The 15,658-nt window shown below is 37.1% G+C and overlaps 2 protein-coding genes across 3 annotated transcripts; one reads left to right on the top strand and one right to left on the bottom strand.

Moving 5' to 3' along the window:
• The first annotated feature begins 4,619 nt into the window (after nucleotides 1–4,619).
• On the top strand, nucleotides 4,620–5,774 carry LOC133860429 (uncharacterized mitochondrial protein AtMg00810-like). The gene has a single exon (XM_062296040.1). The coding sequence runs from the start codon at nucleotides 4,620–4,622 to the stop codon at nucleotides 5,772–5,774; it is 1,155 nt and encodes a 384-aa protein (XP_062152024.1).
• A 2,995-nt stretch (nucleotides 5,775–8,769) lies between these two features.
• LOC133862073 (uncharacterized) lies at nucleotides 8,770–15,357 on the bottom strand. 2 transcript variants are annotated; one of them, XM_062297935.1, is made up of 6 exons: nucleotides 14,816–15,357; nucleotides 14,498–14,630; nucleotides 13,602–13,737; nucleotides 12,930–12,966; nucleotides 10,927–11,212; nucleotides 8,770–10,181 (listed from the first exon to the last, which is right to left on the bottom strand). In XM_062297935.1, exons 1-6 carry the CDS (start codon nucleotides 14,996–14,998, stop codon nucleotides 10,141–10,143), a joined length of 816 nt encoding a protein of 271 aa, XP_062153919.1. In that variant the 5' UTR covers nucleotides 14,999–15,357; the 3' UTR covers nucleotides 8,770–10,140. The 2 variants fall into 2 exon arrangements, with proteins under 2 accessions (XP_062153919.1, XP_062153920.1); XM_062297936.1 differs by having other exon boundaries at nucleotides 8,770–10,201.
• Between the last annotated feature and the right edge of the window lie 301 nt (nucleotides 15,358–15,658).

Here is a 15,658-nt window from a genome sequence, read left to right on the forward strand (position 1 = left end):
AATATCTTGTGTAAAGGGCTTTTATCCTCTTTTATAGTTGGGTAATGGTAAATGTTGGAAGGTGTTTTTCGTTGTAAAACTATATTATGTTTTCTATTATTTCGTGTTTCTTCACGTTACGAGGCGCGATTTGGCTAGTAGCATTATGGAAGGCAAAAGCATTTGTGGGCTTTTAAAAACTTCCTAGTAGTATGTCCTAAGGTGAACACTGAGAGCGTATTCACGGTAATTGTTGTTTCTCATGTCCACTATTTTTAGAGGGGCTCCTTCAATTGATACCAGCGTCCATTTCTAAATGAGCTCGAATCCTTTGCAAATATATATATATATAACCACTTGTTGATTCCGAACATAGATTGTTGAGCCTGTTCACTCCTGTGAAAGGGCACCACCCTATTGTTCTCGTCCGATGAGGCATTTTTAGGCCCTGTTTGAAATTCTCCCTCCCTTCATATTAAGGGATGAATATTTTTTGAATGATTGTAAAATATGATTGATGTAATATAAAGTTGAAATAATTTATATGGAAAAGTAAAAAAAAAAAAATTGTATTGTAGTGGGTTTTTTTATTTAAATAATAATAAAAAAGTGTTAGAAGTCAAATAAAAAGTGAAAAAAGTTCATAATGTTTTAAAGTTTGTGTTTTTTTTTTTTTTTTTGGAGAAAATGAAAATAAGGGAAGGAGAGGGGGAGTGAAATTTCAAACAGGGCTTAGTCTATTGGGGAAGGTGATCACGTGACTGTCTTAAATGTTGAAGGGACTTCTGTTTTACAACTCTTAGCTTGCACTCTTCATTTGAGCCCTGTTTTGGCTGTCCGTTCGATCTCCTTTGGTTGGCTACCCAAGCAAAGGGTGCTTTGACGTACACGACAATTTATCCGCCAATTGTCCAATAGAATCTGATTTGGGGTTTATGGCTGCATTCTGACCAATTTTTTTAACATAATTTGATCTGGGGTACATGGCCATATTCTTGCCAATTGTCCAATATACTCTTATTTGGGTACATGGTCGTATATAGACTAATTGCCCAATATAATTTGATCTGGGTAAGGACCGTTTATTGGCCAATTGCCTGATATAATGTGATGCAAGGTACATGACCATATATTGTCCAATTAATTGCCTAATATAATCTAAATTGGGATACATATTAGATAATAAACAGTTTCTGTTTAAACTGTTAAGCAGATTGTTAAGCAGTTTGTTTAGTTAGCTTGTTTGTTATACACGTGTAATCTTATTATTAGTTCAATTCTTGTATAAATATAGAAGACTTTTGTATTCGAACACAAGTTAATCAATCCAGATATTCATTTCTACAATCTCAAAGCTTCTTTACTCTAGTTCTTCTTTTCTTCCTTATTTCACTTCTGAATCTCTAGATTCTGATATGGTATCAGAGCACTCAACAATGAGTGATTCTTCTGCTAACTCTGGTTTTCTCTCCAATGAAAATTTCTCGAGCCCTTTCTTTCTTCACCATGGCGACAGTCCTAGTGCGGTGCTGGTTTCTCAAACCCTAAATGGCGATAACTACAACACATGGCAGCGATCCATGGAAATGGCTCTAACTGCCAAGAATAAGCTCGGATTCATTGACGGTACTATTCCTAAACCATCTTCTACTGATTCATCATTTCTTATTTGGACACGCTGCAATACAATGGTATTGTCTTGGATCTTGAATTCCGTTTCTCCTGAAATTGCGAATAGTGTGATTTTTGTTGATTTTGCTTCGGCTATGTGGTCTAATTTGCAAGAAAGATTTTCTCAAAGTAATGGTCCTCGGATTTTTCAATTGCAAAAGAGGATTTCATCTCTTACACAAGGAAGTAATTCTGTGAGTGCTTATTACACTCAGCTCAAGGGTCTTTGGGACGAACTATTGAGTTTTCGCCCAATTTCTAACTGTACTTGTGGAGGTTCGAAAGTTTTGGTTGATCATCACCACCAGGAGTACGTTTTTCATTTCCTTATGGGATTACATGAGTCCTTTGCTAATGTTCGTGGTCAGATTCTGTTAGCTGATCCGTTGCCTCCTATTAATAAGGTTTTTTCTTTGGTGATCCAAGAAGAAAGGCAACGAGAATTGTGTGCTCCTTCACTTAATCATGATTCGGTTGCTATGTTGTCTAAGGTCGAATCGTCTGCATCAGCTCATCCTAAGCAGGCTACTTTTCGTAAAGAAAGGCCGCTTTGTACGCACTGTGGTCTTCTAGGACATTTGGTTGATAAGTGCTACAAGCTCCATGGCTATCCGCCTTGTTACAAGTTTAATAAACCGCATCCTGTTGGTTCTGCTCACAATACTCCGCATTTCTCTGCTCATCAAGTTCAGAGTACTATTCAGCCTTCTGATCCAGTGCAGCTGTCTGTGACTCAGGAACAATGTCAACAGTTGCTGGCCTTGCTCAAACCGCATGAGATTTCATCTTCCACTTCCGCTCCAGCTGGTGCATCTTCTTCCACAGTAGCTCCTCCTCAGGACCATATTTTTTCAAATATGGCAGGTAACCTAAATACTTCTTATACTTCTTTTCCTTTAGATAAGAAGTATTCTGTTTTTTCATGTTCTGCACATGTTAAACTTCAATCCTTTCGTCATACTTGGATCATAGACACAGGAGCTACCGATCACATGGTATGCTCTGTTTCTTTTTTTACATCTATTACTGCCCTTGTTTCTCTTCGAGTTAAACTTCCAAATGGTTCTTTTGCTGAGGTTACACATATTGGTACTATTCGAATCTCTAAACATTTAATTCTTACAAATGTTCTTTGTGTCCCTTCATTCTCTTTTAATCTCATCTCTGCTAGCAAATTGATCAAGAATGAAAATTGTTGCCTTATATTTCTTGCTGGTTTCTGTTTTATACAGAACTTGCACACTTGGAGGACGATTGGACTCGGTAGAGAGCTTGGTGGATTATTTCATCTGCAAGTATCCAAGGGTTCAATTTCCACTCCTGTATCACCTTTTATTTCTGCTTTAGTTTCCAATAATGTCAAAGATGTTTCCTCAGATATTTGGCATTTTCGATTGGGACATTTGTCTCAATCACGTATGTCTTTGCTTCATGATTTTCTTCCTGATATTCCCTGTAAAAACAATGATGTTTGTACTGTTTGTCCGTTGGCTCGACAACATCGACTTAGCTTTCCAATAAGTACCTCTGTTTCTGCTTCCATTTTTGAAATGATTCATGTAGATATTTGGGGACCCTTCTCGGTTTCTTCAATAAATGGAAGTTCTTATTTTCTTACTATAGTTGATGACTTTAGTCGTTTTACTTGGATTTATTTGTTCCATTCTAAGTCTCAAGTTCGATCTTTGCTTCAAACTTTTTATCAACTCATCAAAACTCAATTTCAAGTCAGAATTAAAATCATACGATCTGGTCATGGTCATGAATTTTCTATGACTGATTTTTATTCTTCTAAAGGGATTTCTCATCAACTAAGTTGTGTTGAGACTCCACAACAAAATTCTGTTGTGGAGAGAAAACATCAACATCTTCTTAATGTTGCCCGTGCCTTAAGATTCCAATCACATTTACCTTTAAATTTCTGGGGTGATTGTGTGTTAACTGCAGCTCATATAATCAATAGGATCCCTACTCCAAATCTTTTTAATAAATCTCCTTATCATTTACTGTTTTCTAAACCTCCTTCTTATCATCATTTAAAAGTGTTTGGTTGTTTATGTTATTCTTCCACACTTACTCGTAATCGGTCAAAATTTAATGCCCGTGCTAAACCATGTGTTTTCATTGGATATCCTCCTAATTCAAAAGGTTACAAACTGTTCGATTTAGTAACCAAATCTGTTTTTGTATCTCGTGATGTTGTTTTTCATGAGACTGTTTTTCCTTTTGCTTCTTCACTTACTACTTTTAATTCTGATGGCTATCTTGTTCTTCCAAAACCAATTTCTGATTCTTCTAATTCTGATTCTGCTAGATATTCATCTGAGTCTTTTATTTCTTCTAATTCTAACTCTGTTCCTACATCCATTATTCCACATTCAAGTTCATTCCCTCCTATCAGAAAATCCACTAGACTTCGCCATCCACCCGGATACTTACAGAATTATCATTGTAACCTTGCTGCTCAAACTCAAATTCCAACTCGTTCTACAAGATCATTTTCAGGTAAACAATATGATCTCTCCTCTGTTCTTGATTATAACTCTCTTTCTCATTCATATAAACATTTTTGTCTCTCTGTTTCAACCCACTTTGAACCTAAGTTTTTTCATCAAGCTGTGAAATTTTCTCACTGGCGTGAAGCAATGGCAGCTGAAATTCTTGAACTTGAGGCCAAACATACTTGGCTCCTTACTGATCTTCCTCCCAACAAACGTCCTATTGGATGTAAATGGGTATACAAGGTAAAACTTAAGGCTAATGGTGAGGTAGAACGATATAAGGCTAGGTTGGTAGCAAAAGGATACACCCAATGTGAAGGGTTAGATTATAGTGATACTTTTTCTCCTGTTGCAAAACTTACCACTGTTCGGTGTCTTTTAGCACTTGCTGCAGCTAAGAAATGACATTTACACCAGCTGGACGTCAATAATGCCTTTCTCCATGGTGATTTGGAAGAAGATATTTATATGACTCTTCCTCCCGGATTTGACAGCAAGGGTGCTACCAAAGTGTGTAAGTTGCAGAAATCTTTGTATGGGCTTAAGCAAGCATCTAGGAAATGGTTTGCCAAGTTTTCTTCTACTTTGATTTCTCATGGATTTATTCAATCCAAGGCTGATTACTCTTTATTTACTAGATCACAGGGTTCTTCTTTCATAGCTTTGCTTGTGTATGTTGATGACATTGTCATCGCAAGCAATGATATTTCTGCAGTTTCAGCTTTTACTGTGTTTCTTCATAGTGTTTTCAGTCTTAAGGATCTTGGTCCTCTCAAATATTTCCTTGGATTGGAGGTTGCTCGCAGTGATAAAGGTATTGTTGTTTCACAACGCAAGTATGCACTGGACATCCTGGAAGATTCTGGTGTTTTGGGTGCTAAACCAGTTCTCTTTCCCATGGATCCTAACATTAAACTGTCTAGGTCTGATGGTGAATTATTATCTGATCCTTCCAGCTATAGACGATTGGTTGGTCGCCTAGTTTACTTAACCATCACTAGACCTGATTTGTCTTTTTCTGTTCAGATGTTGAGTCAATTTATGGACTCTCCCCGTAAGCCACATATGGACGATGCTTCTCGGGTACTTAGATATTTAAAGTCTTCTCCTGGACAGGGTATTTTCTTTCCATCTGCTTCTGATCTCAAGCTGAAAGCTTTTTGTGATTCGGACTGGGCGGGTTGTCCTGACACTCGTCGTTCGGTTACTGGATTTTGTGTGTTTCTTGGAGACTCTTTGGTGTCATGGAAGTCTAAGAAGCAGCACACCGTTTCACCTGCTGAAGCTGAGTATAGGTCAATGGCTGCTGTCACATGTGAGATCACTTGGCTTCTTGCTCTTCTTCGGGATTTACAGCTTCCTCATCCTGATGCAGCTTTAGTTTTCTGTGATAGTCAGGTTGCTATACACATTGCAGCCAACCCCGTCTATCACGAGTGTACGAAACACATTGAATTAGACTGTCATATTGTTCGGGAAAAGATTGACCAAGGCATCATTCGGACCCTTCATGTGAAATCTGCTCATCAACTTGCAGACCTCATGACAAAAGCTCTTCACCGACCAGTTTTTCAAGGGCTGCTTTCCAAGATGAATGTTCTTGATTTATTCCATTCATCTTGAGGGGGCCTATTAGATAATAAACAGTTTCTGTTTAAACTGTTAAGCAAATTGTTAAGCAGTTTGTTTAGTTAGCTTGTTTGTTATACACGTGTAATCTTATTATTAGTTCCATTCTTGTATAAATATAGAAGACTTTTGTATTCGAACACAAGTTAATCAATCCAGATATTCATTTCTACAATCTCAAAGCTTCTTTACTCTAGTTCTTCTTTTCTTCCTTATTTCACTTCTGAATCTCTAGATTCTGATAATACATGACAATATATTGGCTGATTGCCTGATATAATCTGATGTAGGGTAGATTATAACCATATACTATCCAATTGCTCAATGTAATGAAAGCCATAAATTATCGGGAATAGTATTTTGGGAGCCAAATTCGCAGATTTTCAGTCGTAATAGGTTACCTGCATCACGGGTTCTCAGCAATTGCACTTTGATCACCTACAGGCCATAGGCTTTTGCTTGCATCGTTTGGCGGGATCGTGGTCGTTCAATGGTCTTTTGACCGTGCAACATTGATCTTAGGCTTTCGTCAATGTTGTTCTTCTATGGGATTGCATTCATCCAAGGGCTCTATTGTTGTGCGGCTATGTGAAAACAATTTCTTAATGGTCTATTTTTTTGAGATAGGCCTCCTATTTGTTGGCCCGTTGACTTGTGCTTGAGGCACCCCCTTTGCGTTGGGCCCTCTCTTGATCTTAAACTGAATGTGGGTCTTCTTGAGTCCTAAGAAGTAGCCCTCAACAGGGGGCTACAAAACAAATCCTAAGTATGCGGATCAACCGGAACAATGTGAACAGAAAGCTGAAGTTATTATAGGCCTAGTATGTTGACAAAGTTCAAAGGAGGTTCAAATGCAAGGTGCTAAACCAGAGCACATCCCTAGCTAGCAAGTCACTTCAAACGTTCAAAGGATCAACAGAGGAAGAGTGTCTACATGACTAGAGTGCTATATGCGTTAGCTGTAGGCAACTTAATTTATGCCATGATATGTACGAGGTCTGACATTGCTCATGTAGTGGGAGTTGTCAGCAAATTTACGAGCAATTCAGGCAAGGAGTATTGGGAAGCTATGGGTTTGTTTGTTAAGTTACAAAACATTACAGAATAATGCAAGTTACTATTCATATTTATTTTATTTTATTTTTACATTTTTCAATAACAATCAATATCAAAACATTCTCACTTTTTTCATTTTTTATATCACATCAATAATTTTTTATTATTATTCAAATAAAAAAATTTACTACAATACAAAACTTTTTCACTTTTTTATACAAATTCTTTTTATTTTATATCACATCATCACTTTTTACTAGCTAATTCCAAAACTAACAACTCACTACTCTGTTTTGTTCTATTATTTGCCAAACAAACCCTATGATTTGACAGGAGACATTGAAAGTAGGAAGAGCACTACAAGATATGTGTTTATGTTGTCGTTGGGTAGTGTAGCGGTAAGTTGGGTCTCAATAAAAAATGTGACCATCTCCATGACAGAGGCAGAGAGTATGTTGTGGCTACAAAAGCGTTCAAGGAAATATATAGTATGGTTAAAGGGTCTTTGAAAGAGTTGGGTAATGTTAAAGTATTGATTAAGTGATTAAATTTACCTCTTTCTATCAGCTTAAGCTTTTAGGATAAGTGGTGATTTAACATGGTATCGGAGTCAATGTTCAAAGCCAAAGGTCTTGAGTTTGAACATTGACTCCATCATTTACCTCTTGTTTCAATTAAATATTCCACGTGTTGGGCTTCATCTATCAAAAGAAAGTCTGAGCCCACACGTGAGGGAGAGTGTTAAAGTATTGATTAAGTGATTAAATTTACCTCTTCCTATCAGCTTAAGCTTTTAGGATAAGTGGTGATTTAACATGTAAGAGCAAAACCATTGCAGGCTATTCAGTGACAGCTAGAGTGCAATCCATCTTGCCAAGAACTTAGCCTTTCATTTGAGGACCAAACACATTGACATCAAGTACTACTTCACTCGCTCACTCTTGCGAGATTGATACTTCCCTTTGGAGAAGATTGACCCAAGAGACAAATCCTACAGATATGTTGACCAATGCATTTACCATTGAAAAGCTGAATCTTAGTTCAGCTACAGTTGGTCTTCGAGTCTGAAGACAAAGGAGAGAGTTGCTGCATTGCTAGCTCGTTATATTATGGGGATATGTGGAGTTTGGTACTGCGGTGAGATCAGTTTCCAAGTGGGAGATTAATGTTGGGTTATGTGGAGCTCGCGAGAGGTCTACGGGCGAAGACAGAAACTTTGCTCGACACTTGCTCGATCAACCATCGCTCTAGTAAGCAAAATATAGGAACTTCGCTCAAATCTCGCTCAACCGTTGAGCGAGCAGCATGCAAAAAACTTTGCATGATCCTTGCTCAACACTAGCTCGAGCGAGTTTGCGGCAATTTTATAGAAAATTGTAGTTTCAATATTTGACCTTTGGATCTATAGCCCTAGTGACCCTAGCTAGTTAGAGATGAACAGGACGGCACATACATATTTGTTGTAAACCTCTCGGTATCTGTATTTTATAGTGAAAACTGCAGCAAGTCTGTGGATGTAACCCTAGTTTGGGCGAAGCATGTAAACTTGCGGTTCTTGTGTGTTTGTTTTGTATTTGTTCTTGTGTATTTCTTCTACCTCCTTTCCCAACACTCCAGTGGTGTCACGTTGGGTTATAGTAGTAGCAAAAATCCACTCTTATTTAAGCATATATATATTGGCACGTTAGCAAAAAGATACTAATTTTCCTGCTTGTAGGAAATGCTAAGATGCTAATTTTGCATAAACGGTTCTGCTTAATGAGTTGGGGCTAAAAGACCAAAAACTTACACGCTAAATTGTGTTCAGCAAGCATCAATAGGAGCTCAAAATAATTCTCGATCATACATATTTGCATACCAACTCATCAACTAGTCAAAAAAATTTCAACTTCAGGAACATCAAATTTTGTTTATCATTAGAGAAATTAAGGAGTGGTAGAAGTAAGCATAACAGTCTCAAATTAAAAGCATAGTAGAATTAAGCATCACACCCATTCTCAACCAGCTGCATGCGTGGATGGAGAATGAGTCTTAGTTGTCCTAAGTAGCATCTCTAATTACAATCCAATCCATAGGAGCTTATACATATAATTAATTAAAGAGTATCAAGTTCCATCTCCAAGTAAAAGTCGTAGAGAGAGAGAGAGAGAGAGAGAGAGAGAGAGAGAGAGAGAGAGAGAGAGGGAGAGAGAGAGAGAGAGAGAGAGGATGGTGGTGATGATGATGATGAAAGAGGGAGGGAGAGAGTGACGAGGTTGACCTAAGTCCTAACCATGGTTGGTGCAGGGTTAGTGGAGAAGAACCCAAGGGAACCAAAATATCTCCCTTTGGGTCACATGCAGATGCTTTGAGCTCCACATCCATGATGGAGTCTCAAAAGGATGATGAACTATATTAAAATCTAAAAATGCATGTTTTTTTTTCAAAAACAAACACTATCCCTCCTAAAGTTTAGTCAAATGTGGGCCAAAACTGCCATGTTTAGCCACAAAATGAATTTACAAAATTTAAAAAAAAAAAACAAGAGTAATTAGTGATTGCCTCCCCTTACCCTAAGGGAAGATGGTTGGTTAATTAAATGCACCATGTGAAAGTTGAAGTGCAGTTGGTAATTAAAAACATTTTTAAAGACATGACTGGTCCTAGCCCTAAAATCCTAAGACTACATGTTAACAGACAAAAAAGTTGGGGGCATTTTCCATGCCCCTGATTTTGCTAAAACTCCCTCTAATTCATCTAGAGGTGATTAGCTGAATTGTTGGAGGGATTAACCATTCCAAAACTTAATTTCCAAGAGTGAGGGGCTCGCTGTATCATGATCATGAGCTGTTCAATGTACAATTTTTTTGCAAACCATGTGTTTTTTTTTTTTTTTTGTTGCTTAGCCTTTCCTGGGCTGAAGTTACAAAGGTAGTTTCTTTTTTGCTTGGCCTTTCCATGCATGGCCAAGAATCGAAAAACTATTTCCCAACTTTTAGCTAATCCCAATAGCTTTGAGTTGGTGTGTTACACACATGCTTTGGTTCTCTTTCAAGGAACCCTTCTTTCAAAAAGATGCAAAGGGGGAAAAATGCATGACCCTCCAATATTTCTGGAGGTGATTTCTTGGCCCCTATTGGGGGCCATAGAGATGTGTGCAAAAGCCCATCCAAAATGACAAGAATGGGCTCGTGTTAGACACAGAGAGTGAGAGAGAGAGAGAGACAGAGAGAACCATGGTTAGGGCCAAAGGTACTTTGAATAGAGACTTCAAGAAGCAGCTGAGAAGCTTGATGTAGCTAGCTAGATTGAGAGAGATGAATCTCTAGCGATGGGGAATTGGTGCATGAAGAGCCACGGTCACGCCTGAGGCACAGCAAAACACACTGTCAAAGATATTAGTAACTCTTTTGAATCAATTAAAACGAAATCAATTTGAAATAATTAACTTAACTTTTATAACTTTTTTAGAATATAAACTAAATGAACCATGGTCATTTACCTCTTTATTTCAACTAAATATTTTACGTGTTAGACATCAGTATTATCAACGAGAGTTTCACTTAAACTTTTTAAATATGTAATGATTTAACAATGTCAATATCGGGGAATTAAACATCTAGCATGGCATATGATACACGATCGATAAGGTGTCGCAATTAATTGTCACCCATAGGATCTTTGCCGAGCTGGCTAGACAGGGATTTGGATTTAAAATTAGTTGTAATTTTTTCAATGGTTCAGATTTAGCCATTGCTTCCGGGAAGCTCTAGCAATGGGGAAAAATGTTTTTAAAATCATTTTCTAGTAAACATAAATTAAAGGTTATCACAATTGACTACATGCCGTCAAGACTGTGAAATCTAGCTTTGTGTTAGTTCTTAGTGAGTCACACATTTACCAAAAAGTTAATAGTTTTTAGAAGCCATTTGAACACTGAAATTAATTCGATCTATTCAGAAACTCTAAAGGCTAAACCCGATCATGGACATAATTAATTTCTGCTACTTCTTTTTCGTAATATGTATAATGCTAGATCATATATATATTTTGAGAAAAATAATAATTAATACTAATCCAAGAAGCAGAAGCTGTTTTATGATGTACAAACCTGATTGCAAGGCAGGCGTGGGTGCAAGAGACATGGGTGCACCATAGTGCTGCGGGTACCCTCCGGTTGAGTTGATGGCCGGATACTGAAACAGCTGGTGTGGGTAATTGACACCGTAACCCTGCCCAGAACTATATCCGGTGGCTGTTCCGGTACCACTCCCTTCCCCAAACTGGAGATATGGGTAGAACGACGCCGCCGCCGCCGCACCGGTCATCATCCCCCCTGGCCCCGTTCCATACATGGGAAATTGGGCTGATGTACCTCCATACACGCTATAGTAGCTCTGTGCCATAACAAATAGGGGTCATTAATTGCATGCACAAAATCATGTGTACGTTCGAAATCGAGTTACGTATATGGCACGTACGAAGTATAAAAACGTACGTGAATTTATTTCTTTATTTATTTTCCTTTACACTGTACCACCTGAGAGATTATATATATATATATATATATATATATATATATATATATATATATATATATATATATATATATATATATATATATATATATATGTCGGATTGGTAGCAACGTACGAAGTAAAAAACACTGGTGTTGTGTTTCGTTATATGCCAGTCAAATCATAGCATTGACGGACAAAAATTTTTGGGTGTACAGTGGTCAGTGGATTTTTGGAAGACCGTGAAAGTGTTACTGAGAGAGTGGACCCCAAATGTGCTGTTCAAAATGTATAAAGAAGACAGAAGAGACAATTGGCCAAGAATGCTAGCTAGCTAGCTTTGACCATCTCCTTCATTCTTCGACTTCGTAAATTACACTATTCAGTATTCATTCAGTCGATGCCCACTAGCTTTCTCTCTTGGGTAGAATCTTTACGGACGCAAAAGTAGGAATTATACATTTTTCTCACTTTCTTTCTTTTTTTTTTTCTTTTTTTTTTTTTTTTTAATTTTTTTAATTTTTAATTTTTTTTTTTAATTCTTCGTTGCATTTTAACCAAGGAGAAAAAACTTAATCGTGTACAGTCTATATATATATATATCGAACATTATGAATTTAGATATCTAAAAATAAGAAATCAGGTTAAAAAAAAATGTTAAATATATATATATATGTATGTATGTATGTATGCTTGTCCCTTGGCCCTTTTGGTTGCTACATCTCGGTTGTTATAGTAATGGTTTTAAATTAACTTCAACATTGTGGCTGGACATGGTGGTTGGAAAATAATTAAAACCTTGGGGCAATGATGGATTGATTGGAATTAATTGATGTTGAACCTAAGTGTCACCAATTAACTTGAAAGATAAAAAATAGCTCTGTGAAATTTATGTCGTCGAAAAGACTCATTAACTATATGTATAAACTGCATGAATCCATAAAATGACAAATTAACAGAAAAAGAAAAAGAAAAGAATATTCATCCGAAATTATTTCCTTTTGGTCCAAAACTGTCTGACCAATTTTGGCCTGCTTGGTCGACAGGCAAAATGTCCCCACTTGATCAGAAGACTTTAATTTACTCACTAGGAAGATATATCTTATAACATGATCCTACGATCTTGTAGAAAAGGAAAAAAAAAATCCTTTAATATATTAGCAGTTTGAGCCAATAAAATGTTCATCTTTCTTCTTTTTAAATCAGATATCATAAATTATAATTTTAAGCAACTCATTTAGTTATAGATTTTATAGATGAAATTATTATTATTATTATTATTATTATTATTTTTTTAAAAAAACCTTCTTTTTAAATCAGACATGGTCTGGCTATACTTCACCAGTAGGATTTGAGACATAAAAATAGTTAAAGGGTTCTTTTAATTTAGATATATATTAGTATGCATGCCATATTTTATTCTGATAAAGAAAATTACGGAGATTCCTTGTTATTTGTGTGTGTGTGTGTCACTTTGAAGTCAAAAGGTAATTAATTATTTGTCTCCTGAAAAGTAGGCTTCCTGCCAGACGGATCCTAAGCAGTAAGAAATAGGTATTGTGTATATAAATAAAGAAAAAGGTGAATTTGTACAAACCGTAGGGTAACTGTAATCTGGCGAGTACGGAGAGTACCTGAAATAGAGATCAGAGAAATGAGAAAAGAAAAACGTTAGAATTTGAAGATCGTGAAATAAAAGTAACGCAAAATTACAAACGAGATGGCCGGGGCATGATCATCATCAGTAACACGCATGCATGTTTGCAGGTACGCATGCTTAAACAGATTTCATAATGTGACTGTCTAGGGTTCTAGGTACAGCCGCACATGCATGTTGTTCTCTACGTGTTTCTTTGTTACATTAATGTGCATATGTACGTACGTGTGATGCTGGCATGAACGAGCAAATGGATGTCATGTCGCTTATGTGCATGCATGCTATCGTTGCTAGCTACAACATTATATATATATATATATATATATATATGTAAAAGCGTGTTAAAGTTGGTTCAAGCAGAAGGCGTGCGTTCTTGTGTGTTTATGAGAGAGAGAGAGAGAGAGAGAGAGTCTATGAAGGAGTACTAGCTAGCGTGATGGATGAGCTAGCATGCTTGATCATAAGCCTAGTTTAATGAGGTTGGGTGGCAATGCGCGCACATGCCCTTTCCCATGTATATATATGCACATGCAAGAGAGAAGAGTTATAATACATACAGACGTACATATGTATGTATGTATAAAGAGTTATAAATAAAAGGCACATTCATACCCGTAAAGATTGTAAGGTACTCCTTGTTGGATGGCATAATGAGGGAAGGATGCTGCTGAAGGAAAAGCTGTTCCCACTCCCCCTCCGAACCCCGTCTGAAAGGAGCCCATTACCCTAAAGTTCCTGCCTGCTCCTCCTGTCCAATTCATTATAATATACTTAATACACACCTGATGATAAAAATTAATTTCGATCTTAAAGAAGAAGAAGAAGAAAAAATTAAAGAAAAGAAAATGCATGATGGAGAAGAAGAAGAAAAAAGAGAGAAAGAAAATGCATAATGGTGAAGTAGTATATATATATATATATGTGTGTGTGTGTGTGTGTTAGCATGAATATTGTTGTTTTGTATACAGTACTGTATGAGAAATGGTTCATGACAAATATCATTTCGATGAATAAAATTTGAGAAGTGACAGGACATTTTGAAAAAGTGGCCGGACTGGGTGGGTGGTTTGCATGTAGTGAAAGACAGCTTCTTCCATATACTTTTGTGGAATGTAAAGGAATTCTCACATGGAAGGCAGAGAGTTGAACTTTCCAGTTGGAAGAATATTCATGCTGCCTTTTACAGTTTATATGTATATAAGTGTGCTCAAACAGAATATTTTCGAATGGCCGATCAAAATCTTACATTACATGACAGCCTTTAATTTAATACCAATAATTAGTAAAGAGTTATATAACAACTAAACTTGTTTGCAGCGTCTTCGAATAATTGTGCATGGTAAGAGATACGAACATCTTTGACATGTAAAATTGAAGATTTCATGAAACTTTTTTCCAGATCTGATATATGGTATCAGCCAAAAACCTAAACTCAGATAAATCCCATATAGTTCGATATAATTGTACAAAACAAAAAGAAGGAAAAATTAAGGAAAAAAGTAGTATACCGTTCTTTGGTGTGGAAGGTTTGGATCTCTGAACACCCAAAGAAGCAAGATTGCAATTAGCCCTCCTGCCATCTATCACAGGAGCAGCATCAACACAAGCTCTCATGGCGGCTTCGGCTTCTCGAAAAGTTACCTGAAATGGGAATTACAGTAATTTATCAAATAATACTTTTCCTTGTTTCTCTGTAATTCCATTTGTCTGAGAAACCCAGAACTAGATCTTTCATTTGCTTCAAGATCTACCGACAAAGAGAGATCCCACAATCCTTATGCAAGGAAATGTGAGCAAAGTAAAAGAGATGAGGATAAGAAGCATACAAATCCATAGCCTTTGGATCTTCCAGTGGCCTTGTCAGTGATGACAACAGCCTCCAAGATCTCACCAAACTGCTCAAAATATTTCTTCATGGTCTCCTTCTGCGTCTCCCAAGCCAATCCTCCAACAAACACCTTGGTGTAAGTGGTATCGCCAAACTGCCCTGCCAAATTAGCTGGAGTCATTGTTGCTCGTTCAATTCACAGCTAGCTAGCTTCTCAAAATTCTCCCAACCTCTTCCTTCTGATCTTCTACCTGCTTCCAAATCTAAGTCTGCAAAACTTCTTGTGTATGTGTGTGCTTGTGTTAATGAGTCCTAGCTATGGCGCACCGTGGCACAAAGATATGGATCGATCTAGATGATGAGGAAGACCCACTAGACCTAGAAGGATCTTTTCAAGATTTAGAGATGAATTTGGTGGCGATGGTGATGGCGGTAGTGGTGTTGATATTGATCAGAAACACAAATTAGGTCAGAGATCAAAAAGAGAGAGAGAAATGGGAGGGAAGAGAAAGCAAAAGTTGGAAAAAGAGGAAAGGCCCTCTCATAATACGGACATGAATTATATACATACCAGCCCCCACCTCCTTACATTATTTTGCCCAAATCCACTCTCTCACGCGCCATTATAACGTCTGTTTACCACGCTATTATGATTACCTTATATTATTCACTAAAGTGCAAACATCCACGCGCAATCATGAGCGTGGGAGTAGTTTTTGTTAGTATTATTATGTCCCTTCATCGCTGTACTTTATGTTATTTTAAGTGAAATACCGGGGTGACTAATTAGCCCACCACTTTTACGATAATTACGTAGCTCACCCATGAGAAATTGCATGCT

Source organism: Alnus glutinosa, chromosome 2 (assembly GCF_958979055.1).
Source record: "Alnus glutinosa chromosome 2, dhAlnGlut1.1, whole genome shotgun sequence".
Taxonomy (NCBI): Eukaryota; Viridiplantae; Streptophyta; class Magnoliopsida; order Fagales; family Betulaceae; genus Alnus; species Alnus glutinosa.

Bases quoted from the DNA above. Each gene is read 5' to 3' on its own strand.
- LOC133860429 (XM_062296040.1), top strand. From the start codon at position 4,620: ATGACTCTTCCTCCCGGATTTGACAGCAAGGGTGCTACCAAAGTGTGT.
- LOC133862073 (XM_062297935.1), bottom strand. From the start codon at position 14,998: ATGACTCCAGCTAATTTGGCAGGGCAGTTTGGCGATACCACTTACACC. The intron at 11,213-12,929 runs GTTTGTACAAAT...GTTATGGCACAG, and splicing joins CAGATTACAGTTACCCTACG to AGCTACTATAGCGTGTATGG. The intron at 10,182-10,926 runs GTTTGTACATCA...GCTGTGCCTCAG, and splicing joins CACGCCTGCCTTGCAATCAG to GCGTGACCGTGGCTCTTCAT.